General features: G+C 37.2%; 1 protein-coding gene across 2 annotated transcripts in view; it reads left to right on the top strand.

Moving 5' to 3' along the window:
* MMP16 (matrix metallopeptidase 16) overlaps window positions 1–21,374 on the top strand; it is a 397,127-nt gene that overhangs the window by 232,806 nt on the left and 142,947 nt on the right. For both annotated transcript variants that reach the window (XM_086335241.1, XM_086335242.1), the window contains exon 4: window positions 6,533–6,837. In XM_086335241.1, coding sequence (XP_086191367.1) covers window positions 6,533–6,837 — 305 coding nt within the window. The remainder of the gene's footprint in view (window positions 1–6,532; window positions 6,838–21,374) is intronic.

Below are 21,374 nucleotides of genomic sequence, written 5' to 3'. Positions count from 1 at the left end.
TCCAATGCCTGAAAGTGAAAAGTGAAAGTGAAGTCACTCAGTCGTGTCCGACTCCTAGCAACCCCGTGGACTGCAGCCTACCAGGCTCCTCCGTCCATGGGATTTTCCAGGCAAGAGTACTGGAGTGGGGTGCCATTGCCTTCTCCGCAATCCAACACTAATTCCCATTAAAAATTTATGAGCAGAGCGTATACTGAAATGGTCTAACTCTTCATATCTTCATGATAGCCTCTCTAGTACATGTCTCTAATTTCTGTTGCTTAAACTTCCGAAATGTTTTGCTGCTTCCAATTTTGTCCCCTTTGTTATTTTTCATCAAGAGTAGTGATCTTTGTAAACTGGAATAATACTGGGATACTTCTCTACTTAAAACCCTCCAGTGGTTTGCTTTCACAGAAAATAACCCAGGTTTCCTTGGTGGCTCAGATGGTAAAGAATTTGCCTGCAATGCAGGAGACCTGGGTTCGATCCCTAGGTTGGGAAGACCCCCGGAGAAGGAAGTGGCAACCCACTCAAGTATTCTTGCCTGGAAAATTCCATGAAAAGAGGAGCCTGGCAGGCTACGGACCATGGGGTCACAAAGTGATCTTTATAAACTGAAATAATACCAGAATACTTCTCTGCTTAAAACTCTCCAGTGGTTTGCTTTCACAGAATATAACCCATTCCCTGCCAATTCTCTTTCAATTCATATCACTGTAGTGAGTGGTCATTTTGCACCAGTTCACTAAGCAGCCGCATTATCTGAACTGGCTGGAAACTCAGTCTGAGGCGTGTGGGGCTCCTTTTGTCACTGATATCTCATTTATCGTCTACTCATCTCTCCTCTTCACCACTCATTTATAACCATATGTAATTGTATTTTTATTGTTTATCTCTTATCACTAAAATAAGATCTACAAGATCAGAGACTTATTCACAGTTATATGTCTAGTACCTACAGCGGTACCCATGATGTAGTATGTTCTTTGAAATAATGAATCACAAAAATACTTGCTTCTGCAATCTGATAAGGTGGAAAGAAAATATAAGACTGCAAGGAAAATTAGACAAATTTCAAAGTTAAAACATATTCTGTATGCCCAATCAGCCATCAAACAGGTGATTAGCAAGGGAAACCGTAAATAAAAAAGAAGACAGCCCTCAAACTGGGAGAAACTCTTTGCAAATGAAGCAACTGTAAAGGGATTAATCTCCAAAATATAAAAAACAGCTCATAAAGCTCATTTAAATAAAAAACCCAATCAGAAAATGGGTGGAAGATCTAAATAGACGTTTATCTGAAGAAAACATATAGATGGCCAGAGAGGACATGGACACATACTCAACATCATTAATTATTAGGGAATGCAAATCAAAACTGCAGTGAGGTGTCACCTCACACTGGTCAGCATGGCTGTCATCAAAAATTCTATAAGCAACACAAGCTGGAGAGGATGTGGAGGAACAGCCCCCCTCCTCTGCTTTTGGTGGGAATGTAAATTAGTACAGCCACTGTGGAGGACAGTATCAGTTCTCTTCAGTCACTCAGTCGTGTCTGACTCTCTGTGACCCCATGGACTGCAGCACACCAGGCCTGCATGTCCATCACCAACTTCCGGAGTTTACTCAAACTTATAACCATAGAGTCGGTGATGCCATCCAACCATCTCATCCTCTGTTGTCCCCATCTCTTCCCACCTTAAATCTTTCCCAGCATCAGTGTTTTTTTTCCAGTGAGTCAGCTCTTCACATCAGGTGGCCAAAGTATTGGAGTTTCAGCTTTAGCACCAGTCCCTCCAATGAATATTCAGGACTGACTTCCTTTAGGATGGACTGGGTGGATCTCCTTGCAGTCCAAGGAACGCTCAAGAGTCTTCTCCAACACCACAGTTCAAAAGCATCAATTCCTCCGCACTCAGCTTTCTTTATAGTCCAACTCTGATATCCATACATGACTACTGGAAAAACCATAGCTTTGACTAGACAAACCTTTGTTGGCAAAGTAATATCTCTGCTTTTTAATATGCTGTCTAGGCTGGTCATAGCTTTTCTTCCAAGGAGCAAGTGTCTTTTAATTTCATGGCTGCAGTCAACATCCGCAGTGATTTGGGAACTCAAAAAAATAAAGTCTGTCACTGTTTCCATTGTTTCCCCACCTACTTGCCATGAAGTGATGGGATTGGATGCCCTGAATGTTGAGTTTTAAGCCAACATTTTCACTCTCCTCTTTCACTTTCATCAAGAGGCTCTTTAGTTCTTCTTCACTTTCTGCCATAAGGATGGTGTCATCTGCATGTCTGAGGTTATTGATATTTCTCCTGGCAATCTTGATTCCAGCTTGTGCTTCATCCATCCCAGAGTTTCTCATGATGTACTCTGCATATAAGTTAAATAAGCAAGGTGACAATATACAGCCTTGATGTACTACTCCTTTCCCAATTTGGAACCAGTCCATTGTTCCATGTCCAGTTCTAACTGTTGCTTCTTGACCTGCATACAGATATCTCAGGAAGCAGATAAGGCAGTCTGATAGTCCCATCTCTTGAAGAATTTTCCACAATTTGTTGTGATCCACAAAGTCAAAGGCTTTGGCTTAGTCAATAAAGCAGAAGTGTGTGTTTTCTGGAACTCTCTTGCTTTTTTGATGATCCAGTGAACGTTGGCAATTTGATCTCTGGTTCCTCTGCCTTTTCTAAATCCAGCTTGAACATCTGGAAGTTCACAGTTCATGCACTGTTGAATCCTGGCTTGGAAAATTTTGAGCATTACTTTGCTAGCATGTGAGATGAGTGCAATTGTGTGGTAGTTTGAACATTCTTTGGTATTGCCTTTCTTTGGGATTGGAATGAAAATTGATCTTTTCTGGTCCTGTGGCTACTGCTGAGTTTTCCAAATTTGCTGGCATTTGAGTGTAGCACTTTCACAGCATCATCCTTTAGGATTTGAAATAGCTCAACTGGAATTCCATTACCTCCACTAGCTTTGTTTGTAGTGATGCTCTCTAAGTCCCACTTGATTTTGCATTCCAAGATGTCTGGCTCTAGGTGAGTGATCACACCATCATGATTATCTGGGTCATGAAGATCTTTTTTGTACAGTTCTTCTGTGTATTTTTGCCACCTCTTCTTAATATCTTCTGCTTCTGTTGGGTCCATACCATTTCTGTACTTTATTGTGCCCATCTTTGCATGAAATTGTTCCCTTGGTATCTCAAAAAAATTTTTAAGACACCTCTAGTCTTTCCCATTCTGTTGTTTTCCTCTATTTCTTTGCATTGATGACTGAGGAAGGCTTTCTTATCTCTTTTTGCTATTCTTTGGGACTCTGCATTCAAATGGGTGTATCTTTTCCTTTTCTCCTTTGCCTTTAGCTTCTCTTCTTTTCACAGCTATTTGTAAGGCCTCCTCAGACAACCATTTTGCCTTTTTGCATTTCTTTTTCTTGGGGATGGTCTTGATCCCTGTCTCCTGTATAATGCCATGAACCTCTGTCCATAGTTCTTCAGGCACTCTGTCTATCAGATCTAAAACCTTGAATCTGTTTGTCACTTCCACTGTATAATCTTAAGGGATTTGATTTAGGTCATACCTGTATGGTCTAGTGGTTTCCCCTCCTTTCTTCAATTTAAGTCTGAATTTTGCAATAAAGAGTACATGATCTGAGCCACAGTCAGCTCCTGGTCTTGTTTTTGCTGACTGTATAGAGCTTCTCCATCTTTGGCTGCAAAGAATGTAATCAGTCTGATTTTGGTGTTGACCATCTGGTGATGTCCATGTGTAGAGTCTTCTCTTGTGTTCTTGGAAGAGGGTGTTTGCTATGACCAGTGCATTCCCTAGGCAAAACTCTATTAGCTTTTTCCCTGCTTAATTTTGTACTCCAAAGCCAAATTTGCCTGTTATTCCAGGTATCTCATGAATCCCTATTTTTGCATCCCAGTCTCCTATACTGAACAGGACATCTTTTCTGGGTGTTAATTCTAGAAGATATTATAGGTCTTCATAGACCCATTCAACTTCAGCTTCTTCAGCATTACTGGTCGGGCATAGACTTGGATTATCATGATATTAATGGTTTGCTTTGGAAACAAACAGAGATCATTCTGTCATTTTTGAGATTGCATCCAAGTACTGAATTTCAGATTCTTTTGTTGATTATGATGGCTACTCCATTTCTTCTAATTGATTCTTGGCCACAGTAGTAGGTATAATGGTCATGGGCATTAAATTCACCCATTCCAGTCCATTTTAGTTCAGTGATTCCTAAAATGTTGATGTTCACTCTTACCATTTCCTGTTTGACTACTTCCCATTTACCTTGATTCATAGATCTAACATTCAAGGTTTCTATACAATATTGTTCTTTACAGCATCGGAATTTAGCATCAGAGGATAATATGGAGGTTCCTTAAAAAAGTAAAAATAGAACTAACATGTGACCCAGCAATCCCATTCCTAGGAATACACCCTGAGAAAAAACATAATTCAAAAAGATACATGCACCCTAGTGCTCATTGTAACACTGTTTACAATAGTCAAGACATGGAAGCAACCTCAGTTCTGTCAACAGAGAAATATATAAAGAAGAAGTGGTACATATATACAATGGAATATTACTTAGCCATAAAAAGAACAAAAGAATGCCATTTGCAGCAAAATGGATGGACATAAACTTTGTCATACTGAGTGAAGTCAGTCAGACAAAGACAAATATCATATGATACTGCTTATGTGTGAAATCTACACACACAAAGAGAGGTAAAAATGGACTTATTTACAATACAGAAGTACAATCACAGATGCAGAAAACAGACTTCTGGTTACTAGGGATTAAATGGGGGAGGGTAACTTGGGAGATAAGGATTGAGATATGCTTACTATTATATATAGAATAGATGGCTGATAACTTACTGTATATCACAGGGAACTCTTTTCAATACTCTGTATCTGGCTATATGGGAAAAGATTCTAAGGAAGTATATATATATGTATCTGTATAACTGGTTCACATTGCTATTAACTTGAAACGAATACAACATTGTAAATCAACTATACTGCAATAAAAATAAACGATTTCACTTGATTTGCTTCCTTATTTTCCTTGTATATAATAGATGATATTTATCATCACAGTCATTATAAGTCTTGTCTAGAATATGGACTAGAAAATAGTGTAAACCTTGTTGTAGTTGTGATGTCTACATTAGAATTTAATATAATTGCTTCTTGAGTCAAGATATTTGGGTTAAAAAACTAGCTCTACCATTCTAAATTTTCTCTAAATTCATCTGAGATCCTTTGTTTCTATGACAGGTGTGAAAAACTCACCTGGCTCACAGTAAATGCTCAATTAAGTGTTTTTTTTTCTAAATGCTTAATTTCCAGCCTAATGTTTGTAATTATCTTGGCATAGTTACAGATAGTTGAAATACAATCTGCATATTATTTTTCCACCACAGATTATATCCTGAATATTTTTCCGTACAGCTAAATAGTTGAAAATAGCAAAGTCATTTTTGCTATTTAAAATTTCAAATCCTGTATATGTTATAGCTGTAATATAGACATCATAATTTAATATCATTTAGCCTCCATGCAATAATAAAATAGTAATATTAACCTGAATATTATACCCTCCTATGCATTAAGATATTCCCTTAGTGAAACTCATGGATTCATCAGTGTAAAGTTATTGGTTGAAATGGTCTGAAACTTACTTATAACCCCTGTGAAATTTGCTCTTTACTTTTTGCAAAGATATATGAACTTATACTACCACAATATAAAATACTTAAATATATATATATTTATGTTCTATTTATAAAATAGTAAAATAAGTGATAAAAAAGAAATATCTGATCAGTGCTAAATAGAAAAAAAATATATTTATAATTTTTCTCATGTTATTAGCCTCAAGAAAAATAAGGTAATAGTGTCCAAGTTACTTCTTTAAATTCACATAACTGTTAAATATTTGTATTAAAGAGCTATTCACTCACATGGCTTTGACTATGAATAATTAAATATATAAGAGAACAGTGGACATCAGAAACTGTAGTTAACTGACCTTTTATTTAAAAAAAGAAATAACTTTGTGTTCACTGAATTGTTCATGATATGAGCATAAAGACATTGTTTGGAAGTAACGTGTGTACACAATAGCGTGCCCCTAAAAGAAATTATTACTGTACAGAAATTGAATTTTTTATTTCAGCTTAGAACTGCTGTACCTGTTTGATCATTTGGCAAAGCCGCTTTTCTATTATTGTTCAGGAGACAAAGTGATGATTGATCTAACTACCCCAGTGTTAACCATTCTGCAGAAAAGATCTCTTATAGCCTTGGTAGATGAATACTATACTGCTGAGAATTTAATGACCCAGCATAGTGAAATGTAGCTATAGAGAAAGAATTAGTTTCTTTCCTACTTACTAAGAGACATTTTCTAATTTCTTTACTCAGCTTGTGATGAAAATATGTAAAAAGTCAATGTGTAATAGGTCAGATTATATATAATAACGTCATACTGACTATCCTTTTTTTCTAAATTTCAGTATAAAGAACGTAACTCCAAAAGTGGGAGACCCTGAAACCCGTAAAGCTATTCGCCGTGCCTTTGACGTGTGGCAGAATGTCACTCCTCTGACATTTGAGGAAGTTCCCTACAGTGAATTAGAAAATGGCAAGCGTGATGTGGATATAACCATCATTTTCGCATCTGGCTTTCATGGAGACAGCTCTCCTTTTGATGGAGAGGGAGGGTTTCTGGCACATGCTTATTTCCCTGGGCCAGGAATTGGGGGAGATACTCATTTTGACTCAGATGAGCCATGGACACTAGGAAATCCTAATCATGATGGTAAGTACATAGTTTTATTATTTTGTTTTTTTATAATGCCCAAGTAATTTGCTAATTTATAAACTTAAGCTCAACAAATAATTTGTTTTTAAAATCACCAAACAGTATGAGGCCTTTTATAGCATTTTACAACAAGAATATGTATAAGTCATTACACAATAGTAATTTTTCATGTGGCTTTTGATTAAAGATTAAACCTTTATAGTGTACTATATAAATACTCTAAATTGAATTTTGTTTTCTATAAAAAGTCATTTCGAAGATTCTGTAATATTCAAGTCATGAGACATGCATTAAGCAAATTCTCCTGTTTTTTAACACTTGATTCCAGTGTTTCCCCTTGAAACTTAACCTTGTTTGACATTGGTGGTGTAGCTTCTACCATATCTTCTCTGTGTGTGTGGAGCGGTGGGGGGGGCTTGGGGTGCTTTCCATTATCACCTTTCTAATCTGTAAACTTTTTCTGCTTCTTTTTTGTCTCTTATCCTTTCCTTGGTCTCCCAATCCGATACCACTACATAAGTTATTGTTTTTGTATTATATCTTTAGTTTTATAGAAACTAGATTCTTACAACTCCATTGTAACATATCTATCAGTTTTCTAATCCTTGCAATTATTCTGATATGCAAAAATAATGAAAAAAAAGCTCAGCTAGTTCAGCTACAACTCAAACAACTCCACAAGAGGTTTTCTTCAAAACAGACATTTTACTTCACATGCACCACTCCCTTGATTCATGCTAAGCCACCGGCAGTTTTCTCCACCACTGATTTTACACCATGATTATTTGACCACAAGAAGCATTTATTTATTTCGTGAAACTGCTACTATCTTAGGTAATAGTGTTCCATGGAACACATTTGGAAAAAGTTGTGTTAAATACCCCTATGAATCCTTTCCTATCTCTAGATCTATGAAAAAATGTATAGTTGCAAAAATCTCTTTGAACTGACATATATTTAGGCGGTGGGGACATTCTTACTAATTTTCATTAGACTTCAATGTTCTTTCTTATAATATACAAACCAAGTTTTGACTTAAGTCTCTAGTATCTAACACAGGACCTGAAACAAGAATGTTGAAAATGTTTGCTTCTTTATACTTTATCTTTTTAAAAGAGGATTTGAAGCATTTTACCAAAACAATATAACAAGTTGTTATGAGGCTTTTTAAAATCTGATCAAATAAAAAGTATTAGCATGAAAAAAAAGAATATATTTTTCATGAATGTATTTTAATAATTACATAAGGAAATTCTCTTTGTTAGGGTAAAAATATATGTTGAAAAATTCTCATTCATTGAATATTAATGTCTTTATTATTATATAATTAATGTCAGTGAAATTCTTTGGGCAGAAAAAAAAAGCTCAACAGCTAAAAATATGGCTACTTAATACAGAAAGCATGTGTTTCTTTCTGGGAAACAATTCATACTTCAAATTGTGTTTTAAAAATATTCACAGAATTACAAATTCTAGATTTATAAGATTCATAAATCAGCATCTCCATAATCCTTATAATCAAGACAGTTTTCTTTTTCACGACAATAAAATGTTAAAATCCAAGTATACATTGTTTAATGACAACTAATCCATTAGTAAAACTATAAATTCCTCCTTGATGAGTTAAGCCCAGCCATCAAGTTAAGATTTGTTAGTTCATTAGAAGATTTAGCTAGCTGGATTAGTGTAATATCTTTGCATTTTTAGATCAGGCAAGGTTCAAATATATTATGGATAGAATGAACTAGATCGGGTTAAACTTAAAATAACATTAATTTTCAAAGAAAGAAAATATAATAAATAATGTCCTATTTTCCAAAAGGAAATACAAAGCCTAGTATTAAACAAGATGATCTTTTGAATTATTGTAATAGGTGTATTTTCTATAATATAAAATTATGATTTCATTTTTAAGAACTGGTTTGAAGAATAATGGCAATTATGCTGGGAGAATTCACTATAGTGCAAAGAAAAGCCAGATACTTTGGAGTCAAACAGATGTATATTCCTGGCTAACTGATCATTAGCTCAAGAAACTGCTAACAAACTGTACACTTGATTTCATTCTTTATCTTGCATTGCAGTGCTGAAAGTATTGTAAGGAGCAACGCTTTATATTCAGGCATGTTTACCTTACTCTATACCTGAGCATATAATAATAAAACATTTACAACATGATAGTTGGCCCATAGTGGTTTGATACATAATTCATTTAAAATAAAATGTTTATTTTTATTAATATCACACAGGCATTCTAATGAAGTAGTTCACAGTTCCTCAAGGCAATTGCTTAAATGGTTTTAAATAATGGAAAAATATTTTCATTCTCACTAATTGAGAAAAGTAGCACTTATAATGGTAGAGTTTTGCTGACACAGGAAAACCTGAAATTTGCTTTCAGGGAAAAGATATTCTTCTAAACTTCTGAAAAGAGAAAATTGTATTTTATTCTAAAACAATAAATTATTCCAATTGAGTCTAATTGTTAAAAACATTTTATGTCTACATCTTTGAAGTTGCATTGACTTTAGGGCCTCATAAATTTAATTTAAAAAATCTATATAAAGAAATTATGCCTATTAAGTGGTCTATATTTTCTCTTAAAATATTAAAATCATCAAGAAAGACTCACAGATCCTTTAAATGTATCTTCTATTAGCTGAACTTTTCCAGACATGAACCAATACTTTTTAAAACTAAGTTTGTCTTTTTTTTTTTTTTTTAAGGTATAGGGCATTTGAAGTGACATAGGAAATGAGAATTTTCCCACTGAGTTGAGTATGAATGGTATTATGAATGCTTATGTGGTTTGTGTGATTGAAGACTTTCTAGGAATATATATGTGGGAAAGAATTAAAAAATAGGAAATAGGAGTTGGACGTGTACAATCAAGTCTGCGGACTTTTAACTCAGTCCATATATCTTGGAATGCTCTTAGAGAGATGGGAATACCAGACCATCCTACCCGTCTCCTGAGAAACCCGTATGCGGGTCAAGAAGCAACAGTTAGAACCCTGTTTGGAACAACTGACTGGTTTAAGATCCAGAAAGGAGTACCACAGGGCTGTCTGCTGCCACCCTGTGTGTTTAACGCATACGCTGAGCACATCATGAGAAATGCCGGGCTGGATGAGTTACAAGCTGGAATCAAGACAGGTGGGAGAAACAACAACAATCTCAGATATGCAGATGATACCACTCTAATGGCAGAAAGCGAAGAGGAGTTAAAGAGCCTCTTGTTGAGGGTGAAGGAGGAGAGTGAAAGAGCTGGCTTAAAACTAAATGTTAAAAAAAAGGAAAGTAAGATCATGGCATCTGGCCCCATTGCTGCCTGACACATAGAAGGGGAAAGGTGGAAGTGGTAACCGAATTCCTCTTCTTGAGCTCCAAAATCACTGCAGGTGGTGACTGCAGCCATGAAATCAGAAGATGGTTGCTTCTTGGCAGGAAAACAATGACAAACCTAGATAGTGTGTTGAAAGCAGAGACATTACCCTGCCAACAGGGGTTTATACAATCGAAGCCATGGTCTTCCCAGTGGTCACATACGGTCATGGGAGCTGGACCATAAAGAAGGCAGACGCCAGAGAATTGGTGCCTTTGAACTGTGGTGCTGGAGAAGGCCCCTGAAAGTCTCTTGGACTGCAAGAAGATCTAACTAGTTAATCTTTAGGGAGATCAACCCTGAATATTCACTGGAAGGACTGATGCTGAAGCTGAAGCTCCAGTATTTTGGTCATATGATGCAAACTGTTGACTCATAGGAAAAGTCCCTGATGCTGGGAAAGATTGAGGGCAAAAGGAGAAGAGGGCATCAGAGGATGAAATGGCTGGACAGCATCACTGATGCAATGAACATGAGCTTGGGCAAACTCCGGGAGATGGTGAGGGACAGGGACAAGGATTGTGTCGTCCATGAGGTCACAAAGAGTCAGACACAACCAGGAGACTGAACATTCAGATCAGATTAGTCGCTCAGTCGTGTCCGACTATTTGCTACCCCATGAATCGCAGCACGCCAGGTCTCCCTGTCCATCACCATCTCCCAGAGTTCACTCAGACTCACGTCCATTGAGTCAGTGATGCCATCCAGCCATCTCATCCTCTGTCGTCCCCTTTTCCTCCTACCGACAATCCCTCCCAGCATCAGAGTCTTTTCGAAGGAGTCAACTCTTCTCATGAGGTGGCCAGAGTACTGGAGTTTCAGCTTTAGCATCATTCCTTCCAAAGAAATCCCAGGGCTGATCTCCTTCAGAATGGACTGGTTGGATCTCCTTGCAGTCCAAGGGACTCTCAAGAGTCTTCTCCAACACCACAATTCAAAAGCATCAATCCTTCAGCACTCAGCTTTCTTCATAGTCCAACTCTCACATCCATACATGACCACTGGAAAAACCATAGCCTTGACTAGACGGACCTTTGTTGGCAAAGTAATGTCTCTGCTTTTGAATATGCTATCTAGGTTGGTCATAACTTTCCTTCCAAAGAGTAAGCGTCTTTTAATTTCATGGCTGCAGTCACCATCTGTAGTGATTTTGGAGCCCAGAAAAATAAAGTCTGACACTGTTTCCACTGTTTCCCCATCTATTTGCCATGAAGTGGTAGGACCGGATGCCATGATCTTCGTTTTCTGAATGTTGAGCTTTAAGCCAACTTTTTCACTCTCCACTTTCACTTTCATCAAGAGGCTTTTGAGTTCCTCTTCACTTTCTGCCATAAGGGTGGTGTCATCTGCATATCTGAGGTTATTGATATTTCTCCTAGCAATCTTGATTCCAGCTTGTGCTTCTTCCAGTCCAGCGTTTCTCATGATGTACTCTGCATAGAAGTTAAATAAGCAGGGAGACAATATACAGCCTTGACGTACTCCTTTTCTTATTTGGAACCAGTCTGTTGTTCCATGTCCACTTCTAACTGTTGCTTCCTGACCTGCATAAAGGTTTCTCAAGAGGCAGGTCAGGTAGTCTGGTATTCCCATCTCTTTCAGAATTTTCCACAGTTGATTGTGATCCACACAGTCAAAGGCTTTGGCATAGTCAATAAAGCAGAAATAGATGTTTTTCTGGAACTCTTTTGCTTTTTCCATGATCCAGCGGATGTTGGCAATTTGATCTCTGGTTCCTCTGCCTTTTCTAAAACCAGCTTGAACATCTGGAGGTTCATGGTTCACATATTGCTGAAGCCTGGCTTGGAGAATTTTCAGCATTACTTTACTAGCGTGTAAGATGAGTGCAATTGTGTGGTAGTTTGAGCATTCTCTGGCATTGCCTTTCTTTGGTATTGGAATGAAAACTGACCTTTTCCAGTCCTGTGGCCACTGCTGAGTTTTCCAAATTTGCTGGCGTACTGAGTGCAGCACTTTCACAGCATCATCTTTCAGGATTTGGAATAGCTCAACTGGAATTCCATCACCTACACTAGCTTTGTTTGTAGTGGTGCTTTCTAAGGCCCACTTGACTTCCCATTCCAGGATGTCTGGGTCTAGGTCAGTGATCACACCATCGTGATTATCTGGGTCGTGAAGATCTTTTTTGTACAGTTCTTCTGTGTATTCTTGCCACCTCTTCTTGATATTTTCTGCTTCTGTTAGGTCCATACCATTTGTGTCCTTTATTGAGCCCATCTTTGCATGAAATGTTCCCTTGGTATCTCTAATTTTCTTGAAGAGATCTCTAGTCTTTCTGACTGAACAATAGCAACATGTATTAATACATTTGATTGCCTCTTCACTTATGCTGTAGAAGTATAATAATTTTATACATATGCATATCATTAAAAAACAAAACAATTATTTAATATTTAGTGTTTCATTTGGATTAAAATATTGATGTTTCTTTACTGGTCCAATAAGTATATTTTTCCTATTGAGTGAGCTTAAAGAAAATGATTCTGCAGAATAATAGTGTTCAGAATTGTAGGCGATTAAGGGAGAAGTTAACTGTTCAAGATATAACTCCATAAAGATTTACTGCTTAGTTGAAATTCACACTTTTAACTAGCAACAGCAGGGTGGCTAGGGTAATGTCCTGTGAAGTATTGATCATTTATCAAAGGAAAAACCTCCCGCTTTGTTGTGGTACTGATGAATGTGTGGAGAATAAATGCATTCGTACATTCTAGCTTCTTTCTGTAAGACCGTCTTTTTGAATCACAAATATACAGGCACAATTCTGACATCTTCATTAATAAATTTTTTTGTTTCTTTATTCCTCCAATGTCCCCTGGCTTACCTACCTGAAAATTTTCTTTTCTCTCCTATTCAGAGTTCTTAAGCATCTAGAAAACAGAGAAAGTTGAAAGTTTAGCAAAAATGCAAATGAAAGAGCCTCTTGATAAGTACCAAGCTCCTTTTCCACAGCATATTGCTCAGTTAATGAAGGCAATTTGAATTCTGTCTACCTCTAAAGAGATAAACAGTGACTTAGGCTGCCAGTACTCCTTAATTCATTGTTATCCACTTTCCTATCAATTCACTTATAGTCATGATACTATTTGAAAACTCAATCCAATACTCATTAAGTGAATTATGCAATAGTTACATTAAAATAAATAAAGGAGTACACCCCCACACTCACCTTTCATAAGTATAATGCCTCCCCCACCACCAAAGGCCTTTTTTTTTTTTAATAGAGTGGATAATAAAATATCTGCATAGTAATTCTAAATAGAAAAGCGTCACTGTGATACAGTTTTTGAAGAGTATGCATTGGCTGAACGTGGGTTGGAAAATTTAACTCTAACAAAATGTTAAAATTCATTTTGGTCATCATTATCATATGGTTTCCTTGGCTACAGTATAAAATGTAAGTGGTAAAGTCAATGTAAACATGAACTTACCACAAGGAATAGTAATTTACCACAGTCATGGGAGTCCAAAGTGATAATCTCCAAACAGAAATTTTATATATTAAAATAATGTATAGAACTATGACTGAGAAATATATAGGTGCATAGCTTATTTTACCATGCAGTTCTACTAGCTATTCTATTAGCAAAAAGAATGCCTTGCACTGGCTGTGTTTATTAGTATAAAGGTGACTCTGTAAAGTCAGAAGGTAATCAGGAGGTGCTCAGAGCTGTTGGGATAGTTTTTCTAAAAACTAAGGAGAGAGAGATGATGATAAATAGTTCATCTGAGACATCAAAATACTTAAATCTATTGCATCATTCAGTTCAGTTGCTCAGTCGTGTCCGGCTCTTTGTGACCTCATGAATCACAGCATGCCAGGCTTCCCTGTCCATCACCAACTCCCGGAGATTACTCAAACTCATGTCCATTGAGTCGGTGATGCCATCCAACCATCTCATCCTCTGTCGTCCCCTTCTCCTCCTGCCCTCAATCTTTCCCAGCATCAGGGTCTTTTCAAATGAGTCAGGTCTTCACATCAGGTGGCCAAAGTATTGGAGTTTCAGCTTCAGCATCAGTCCTTCCAATAAACACCCAGGACTGATCTCCTTTAGGATGGACTGATTGGATCTCCTTGCAGTCCAAGGGACTCTCAAGAGTCTTCTCCAACACCACAGTTCAAAAGCATAAATTGTTCTGCGTTCAGCCTTCTTTATAGTCCAACTCTCACATCCATACATGACTACTGGAAAAACCAAAGCCTTGACTAGACAGACTTTTGTTGACAAAGTAATGTCTCTGCTTTTTAATATGCTGTCTAGATTGGTCATAACTTTCCTTCCAAAGAGTAAGCATCTTTTAATTTCGTGGCTGTAGTCACCATCTGCAGTGATTTTGGATTATGATTGTTAATTTTATGTGTTAAACTGATTGGGCTAAGGGACGCCCAGAGAGCTGGTAAAATATTATTTCTGGATGTGTTTGTGGGTTATTTCTGGAAGAGATTAGCTTTTGATTGAGTAGACTGAGTAAAGATCTTCCTTCGCCCATGTAGGCAGGCATGATTCAGTCCACTGAGGGCCAGTGTAGAGCAAAAGAGGAAAAGTGAATTGCGTCTCCGTTCTTGGTCTAAACACATAAAAAGTACTTCTTTCCCTGATTTTATACTTCAGAACTCCTGGTTCTTGAGCATTTGGACTCAAATGGAATTATACCCTCAGGTTCCCTGGTTCAGAGAGTAGATGATTGGACTTCTTAGTCTCAATAACCTTATAAACTACTGTAATATAGCCATGTATATTCTATCGATTGTGTTTCTCTGAAGAATACTGACCAATATCATCCTTAAATATAACCCTTAAATGTGGAATGCTCAAATTCTATATCTGATCCCCAAAATTATTTGAATAGGCCAAGTTTAACATGCTTGAGTCAAGGGACATGCCTGATGCAAGCCAGAGAAAGTTAACCTTCTATAAGAGAGATTTTGTCATTAGTGTGCAAATACAGGCTTACCAAGAGGTAAACCTAGGCCTTATCCACTTGTTTGCCACCTCCCCAACTTTTATGCTCATTTTGCAGCTGTATATACTAGACTACATAACATGTTCAGATGCTCTCAGGTTTTTGACTTTGATATTTGAGAACAGGAAGGGATAGTTGCCAGACAGATTTACCTAGAGACCTAAAAGTGCTATAGTCTGTGGGAATATTGTCTAGATCAATCTGGCTTGTATTTTTGAAGATACAGAAAGGACTCAATGTAACTGGACAGTCAGGGAACTTGTTGTTGTTCAGTCTCTAAAGCGACTCCTACTCTTTGCGAATCCATGGACTGCAGGATGCCAGGCTCCTCTGTCATTCACTGTCTCCCAGAGTTTGTGCAAATGCATGTCTACTGAGTCAGTGATACTATCCAAACATCTCATCCTCTGCCCTGCCTCTTTTGCCTTCAGCCTTTCCCAGCAATACTGATATTTTCCCCAGCAGTCTTGATTCCAGCTTGTAATTCATCCAGCCTGGCATTTCACATGATGTACTCTGCATATAAGTTAAATAAGCAGGGTGACAATATGCAGCCTTGTGGTACTCCTTTCCCAATTTGGAACCAGTCAATTGTTCTATATTCACTTCTGTTGCTTCTTGATTGCTTACAGGTATCTGAGTAGACAGGTGAGGAGGTCTGGTATTCCCTTCACATTAACAGTTTTCCACAGTTTTTTTGTGATCCACACAGTCAAGGCTTTAACAAAGTCAATGAAGCAGAAGTAGATTTTTTTTCCCTGAAATTTTCTTGCTTAATTATGATCCAATGAATGTTGGCAATTTGCTCTCTGTTTCCTCTGCCTCCTCAAAACCCAGCTTGTACATCTGGAAGTTCTTGGTTCACATAAAGCTAAAGCCTATTCTTTGGAACTCTGCATTCAAATGGGTATATCCTTCCTTTTCTCCTTTGCTTTTCACTTCTCTTCTTTCACAGCTATTTGTAAGACCTCCTCAGACAACCATTTTGCTTTTTTGCATTTCTTTTTCTTGGTGATGGTCTTGATCCCTGTCTCCTGTACAATGTCATGAACCTCTGTCCATAGTTCATCAGGCACTGTCTATGAAATCTAGTCCCTTAAATCTATTCGTCACTTCCACTGTATAATCGTTAGGGATTTGATTTAGGTCATACCTGAATGGTCTAGTGGTTTTCCCTACTTTCTTCAATTTAAGTTTGAATTTGGCAATAAGGAGTTCATGATCTGAGCCATAGTCAGCTCCCAGACTTGTTTTTGCTGACTGTATAGAACTTCTCCGTCTTTGGCTGCAAAGAATATAATCAATCTGATTTTGGTGTTGACCATCTGGTGATGTCCATGTGTAGAGTCTTCTCTTGTGTTGTTAGAAGAGGGTGTTTGCCATGACCAGTGCATTCTCTTGGCAAAACTCTATTAGCCTCTGCCCTGCTTTGTTCTGTACTCCAAGGCCAAATTTGCCTGTTACTCCAGGTGTTTCTTGACTTCCTACTTTTGCATTCCAGTCCCCTATAATGAAAAGGATATCTGCACAAGTACACATGCACAAGAATGGTTTCATAATAGGATCAAATATAACAGCAAAAAACAAGACTTGAAAATATGTTTGTCAAAAGAATAAATATATAACTATTATTTACTTATTTTTAAAATGGACAATCAAATGGCAGAGAAGTACAGTTATTACTGCTATAGTTAACAATATAGATGATTCTTGACACAATAATGAGTAAAAAGAGTAAACTGCAGAAGTCTAGATGCAATATGATATCATTTGCTCTAAGATTCAAAAAGAAGCAAAACAAGATGCAGGCATATAAATATGCTTTTCAAAGTAAAGGGAAGACATCACAATTTTAAGCGTAGTGATTAAAGGAAGAAGAATGAAGTATGAACTATATATAAGTAGATGTAAAGGAGTCAGCAATAATTTATTTTGAAGTTGGGATAATGGATTTTCAGGTTCATGTTAGTATGCTGTGCTTCATAATTTACATGTGTTAAGGATACTGTTTTCCTTGTGTCAACTATTGCATAGGCAGAATTTTATTATAGAAAGGGTCTTGCTAAGAGTACAGATCTTAATCAAATATGCCATTTGCATTGAATAGAACTTTTCATGCAAAAAAAAAGTGTTTGAATTGAGAGATAATTAAATTTTGACAGAGAAATGGGAAGAAGGAAATACTGAGACAAAGAAACTATATGGAAAAAATCACAGAATGTAAAATAATTTGGACATGTCTGTTTAGAACAGAGTTTCTCAACCTCAGCACTATTGACATTTTGAGCCAGATAATTTTGACGGCCAAGAGTTTCCTATACATTAACTGGATCATCCCTGCCCTCTATCCATAGATGCTAGTAGCAAGTTCAATTATAAATGAGCAAAAATGTCTACCAGTCTTATCTGTCTCCAGTCTTTCCCAACTGTCCACTAGGGGAAGGTGGGGGCAAAATCATCTTCAGTTGAGACCACAGGTCTAGAAAAGGAGAGAATTAAATATAACGAGTAGTGATAAGTTAAATTACAAAGTTCGGTTTTATTTAAGTTGTTAAAATTATTTAGTGACAAATTGATGAAGTTGATTTCCATTGTGGCCCATTAGGGCTTCCAAGGTGGCACTAAGTGGTAAAGAACCCACCTCCCAATGCAGGAGACCTAAGAGGCACGGGTTCAATCCCTGGGTCGGAAAGATCCCCTGGAGGAGGACGTGGCAACTCGCTCCAGTATTCTTGCCTGGAGAATCTAATGGAGACACAGGAGCCTGGTGGTTTATAGTCCATAGCGTCTCAAAGAGTTCAATATGACTGAAGCGACTTATCAGGCAGAATTCACCAAGTGAGTTTTAACAACAGAATAAAATGAGCATGCCTATGCTTTAGATCATTTTATTCAGGTTGTAGGATACAAGGAGGAAAATATGAAGACGAGTCTGAATCTGTTCAGGGTGAATTTCTCTATTGAAACTGGTGCATGACTTCTGTTCAATATTATCTCCTATACCATCATTTAATACAAAATACATACTAGAAAATTACAAAGTATTAAAAATAGAATAATGTTTGAAAGCACTCTAAAGGCAGTAGTGGATTTTTTTTAATGAGGTTTTTGTACAAAATAAAACATATAAGCGTATGTTTTATTTACGCTTTCTCAACTGTAAGATTTATTTCTCAACTGTAAGATTTGACTTATTCAAATGTGAACAGTTTGACTTATTCAAATGGTGACTACACCCTACCCAAGAGCAAGAGGCTTTGATTACTTCTCTATCACAATTCTAGTTTAAATTTATCAAACTTACTCCTTACAGATTTTTTAAAAAATTCTGATCAGTCTTAAATTGTGTCTTAGATATATATAGTTCTAAATTTGTTCATGCACAAAAGTAAATATTTGTTTCTGATTATACACCAAGGTATTCAATTTCAGAGCTGTAAGAGTTGTCTCAAGTAGTATGTTACTATTATATAAAGATTCAAAAAATCACAACGTATTTCTTACTTAAACTTATTTTTCAGTTTAAATGCAATTTCACTCTAAGATTATCCAACATTAATCTGTAGCATACACAAATTATTCAATTTAAATTCTCCTTTTTCTGATTGTATCCTACCTTTGTGAACCACATTTTGCCATGTTTTTTATTTCATACTGTGAGTTTTCTAAATGTGCAAGTGTATGTGAGTATATATATCGATGTGTGCATACTACATTCAGGTTTCCTTAAAGAAGAACTGATGCTTGGATAAAACTTTCCTTTCATTTGCCATGTTAACCTTTTTTTCCATAGCCACTTCATACTTTTATTAAAAGATGCATATTGATAAAAAATAAAATCAAGGAAATTGATATGCATTTGGTTATAGTAGATTTGCTCATTCTAGAAAAGTGCCAAAGGAAATACTAACAATAAAATATATCTATGATATATTAAAAATATTTTTATGATTTTGTATTAAATCAGCAATGAAAAACTCTGGCTTAAAGTATTTGTACCTAATGAAGCTTCTCATTTACAGCCTTTTTTTGCAGCAGTGATTTAATGAACAAAAATTTAGTTAGATGAGTGGTATTAACATTTTTTGCCTTTTCATTCTGTTCATGGGGTTCTCAAGACACAAATGCTGAAATGGTTTGCCATTCCCTTCTGTAGTGGTCCATGTTTTATCAGAACTCTCCACCATGACCCATCCATCTTGGGTGGCCCTACAAGGCATGGCTTATAGTTTCATTGAGTTAGATGAGGCTGTGATCCATGTGATCAGTTTGGTTAGTTTTCCCTTGTACTGCAAGGAGATCTAATCCATCAACCCTAAGGGAAATCAACCCTGAATATTCATTGGAAGGACTGATGCTGAAGCTGAAGCTCCAATACTTTAACCACCTCATGTGAAGAGCTGACTCACTGGGAAAGACCCTGATGCTGGGAAAGATTGAAGGCAGGAGGAGAAGGTGATGATGGAGGATGAGATGGTTGGATGGCATCACCGACTCAATGGACATGAGTTTGAGCAAGCTCCAGGAGATGGTGAAGGACAGGGAAGCCTGGCATGTTGCAGTCCATGGAATGCGAAGAGTAGAACATGACTGAGTGTCTGAACAACAAATTAATGTTTTTTACCTAATAGAAACACACAGGAGAAATGTTCATTTCTGTTTTGTGGTTTATTTCTCACCAAGGAGATCCAGAAAAAGATAAATTAGCTGCACCTTTAAATTTACCTTAAACTTTCAACCTCATTCCCCTTGGCCTTAGCAGATAATCATGAACCTTAAATTGAAGTCAGTTTATGTAATTATGGGCTTCCCTCGATGACTCGGTGGGTAAGGAATCCAGCTGCAATGCAGTAAACACGGGTTCAATCCCTGGGTTGGGAAGATCCCCTGGAGAAGGAAATGGCAACCCACTCCAGTATTCTTGCCTGGAACATCCCATGAACAGAGGAGCCTGGCAATTTACAGTCAACGGGGTTGCAAATATTCAGACACAAATGAGCACAGCCCCATGCTGAGGCATACTTGACTTTGTCCTCTGCATGCGTCCCTGGTGGCTCAGCTGGTAAAGAATCAGCCTGGAATGTGGGAGACCTGGGTTTGATCCCTGAGTTGGGAAGATCCCCTGGAGAAAGGAAAGACTACCCACTCCAGTATCCTGACCTGAATCCTCTTTGTAAGACCATGCACTCATGACTGAAAGACTATGTAATTGTATTCACAGATCTTTTCTGCCTTACTTTATTCATTGTTTCCTCATGAATTCTTGTCTTTGGGGAAAAAATGGATGCATTTTATGCCCATCATTCCTTATCATAAAGTTCTACTTAACCCTCAAGACCCTGTCCGTATCTAATCAGCCTACCAAACTTGGTCCTAATCATTACCTATTTTATTAGTAACTTGTGGTCTACAAATATATATAGTACATTTACTTTAGTATCTTAAGAGCATAATGAATTATTACATAATAAATGAAACCAAACTAGAGATGAGGTATCTAATAACAAGCATTTCCAGACAGAATAGATCTTTTATCTTCTCAATAAATATAAAATAATCATTTTAATCAGGTAATAAGAGGACTTGAGGTAGAATACTTCACATTTCAGCCTGAGGTTAGCTGGTCCAAGTCACTGGGACAAAGTAAAGGAATCACTGAGGAAGCATTAAGAAACAGTTTCTATGACCTAGGTTTATTATCAACTGATATAATTTAAGTCAAACTAACCTGACTCACCCTGATTTATTTTCAACCTTAACTATATTCTTTCCCAAATGTTATCTCTTCAGTTCAAGTTGGAAGGGTTGGGGCAATGAGAGGTGGAAGTAAATCATTATCATCTCTCCCCTTCCCTTAAGTTGAATCTTCTGTCCATCTCTATCAGGACCGTGGGAGTTTATACTTATTATTATGTTATTTTTCAAAACTAAGGACCATGTAACACTCCTGCCAGCAGTACATGCTGCTGCTGCTGCTGCTAAGTCGCTTCAGTCGTGTCCGACTCTATGCGACCCCATAGATGGCAGCCCACCAGGCTCCCCCATCCCTGGGATTCTCAAGGCAAGAACACTGGAGTGGGTTGCCATTTCCTTCTCCAATGCAGAAAAGTGAAAGTGAAGTCGCTCAGTCATGTCTGACTCTTAGCGACCCCATGGACTGCAG

This window comes from Bos grunniens, chromosome 14 (assembly GCF_055505025.1).
Source record: "Bos grunniens cultivar Pamir isolate PY7600 chromosome 14, Bosgru_T2T1.0, whole genome shotgun sequence".
Taxonomy (NCBI): domain Eukaryota; kingdom Metazoa; phylum Chordata; class Mammalia; order Artiodactyla; family Bovidae; genus Bos; species Bos grunniens.
Note: the sequence above shows the minus strand (reverse complement) of the source record. Positions and strands in the feature narration are given on the sequence as shown.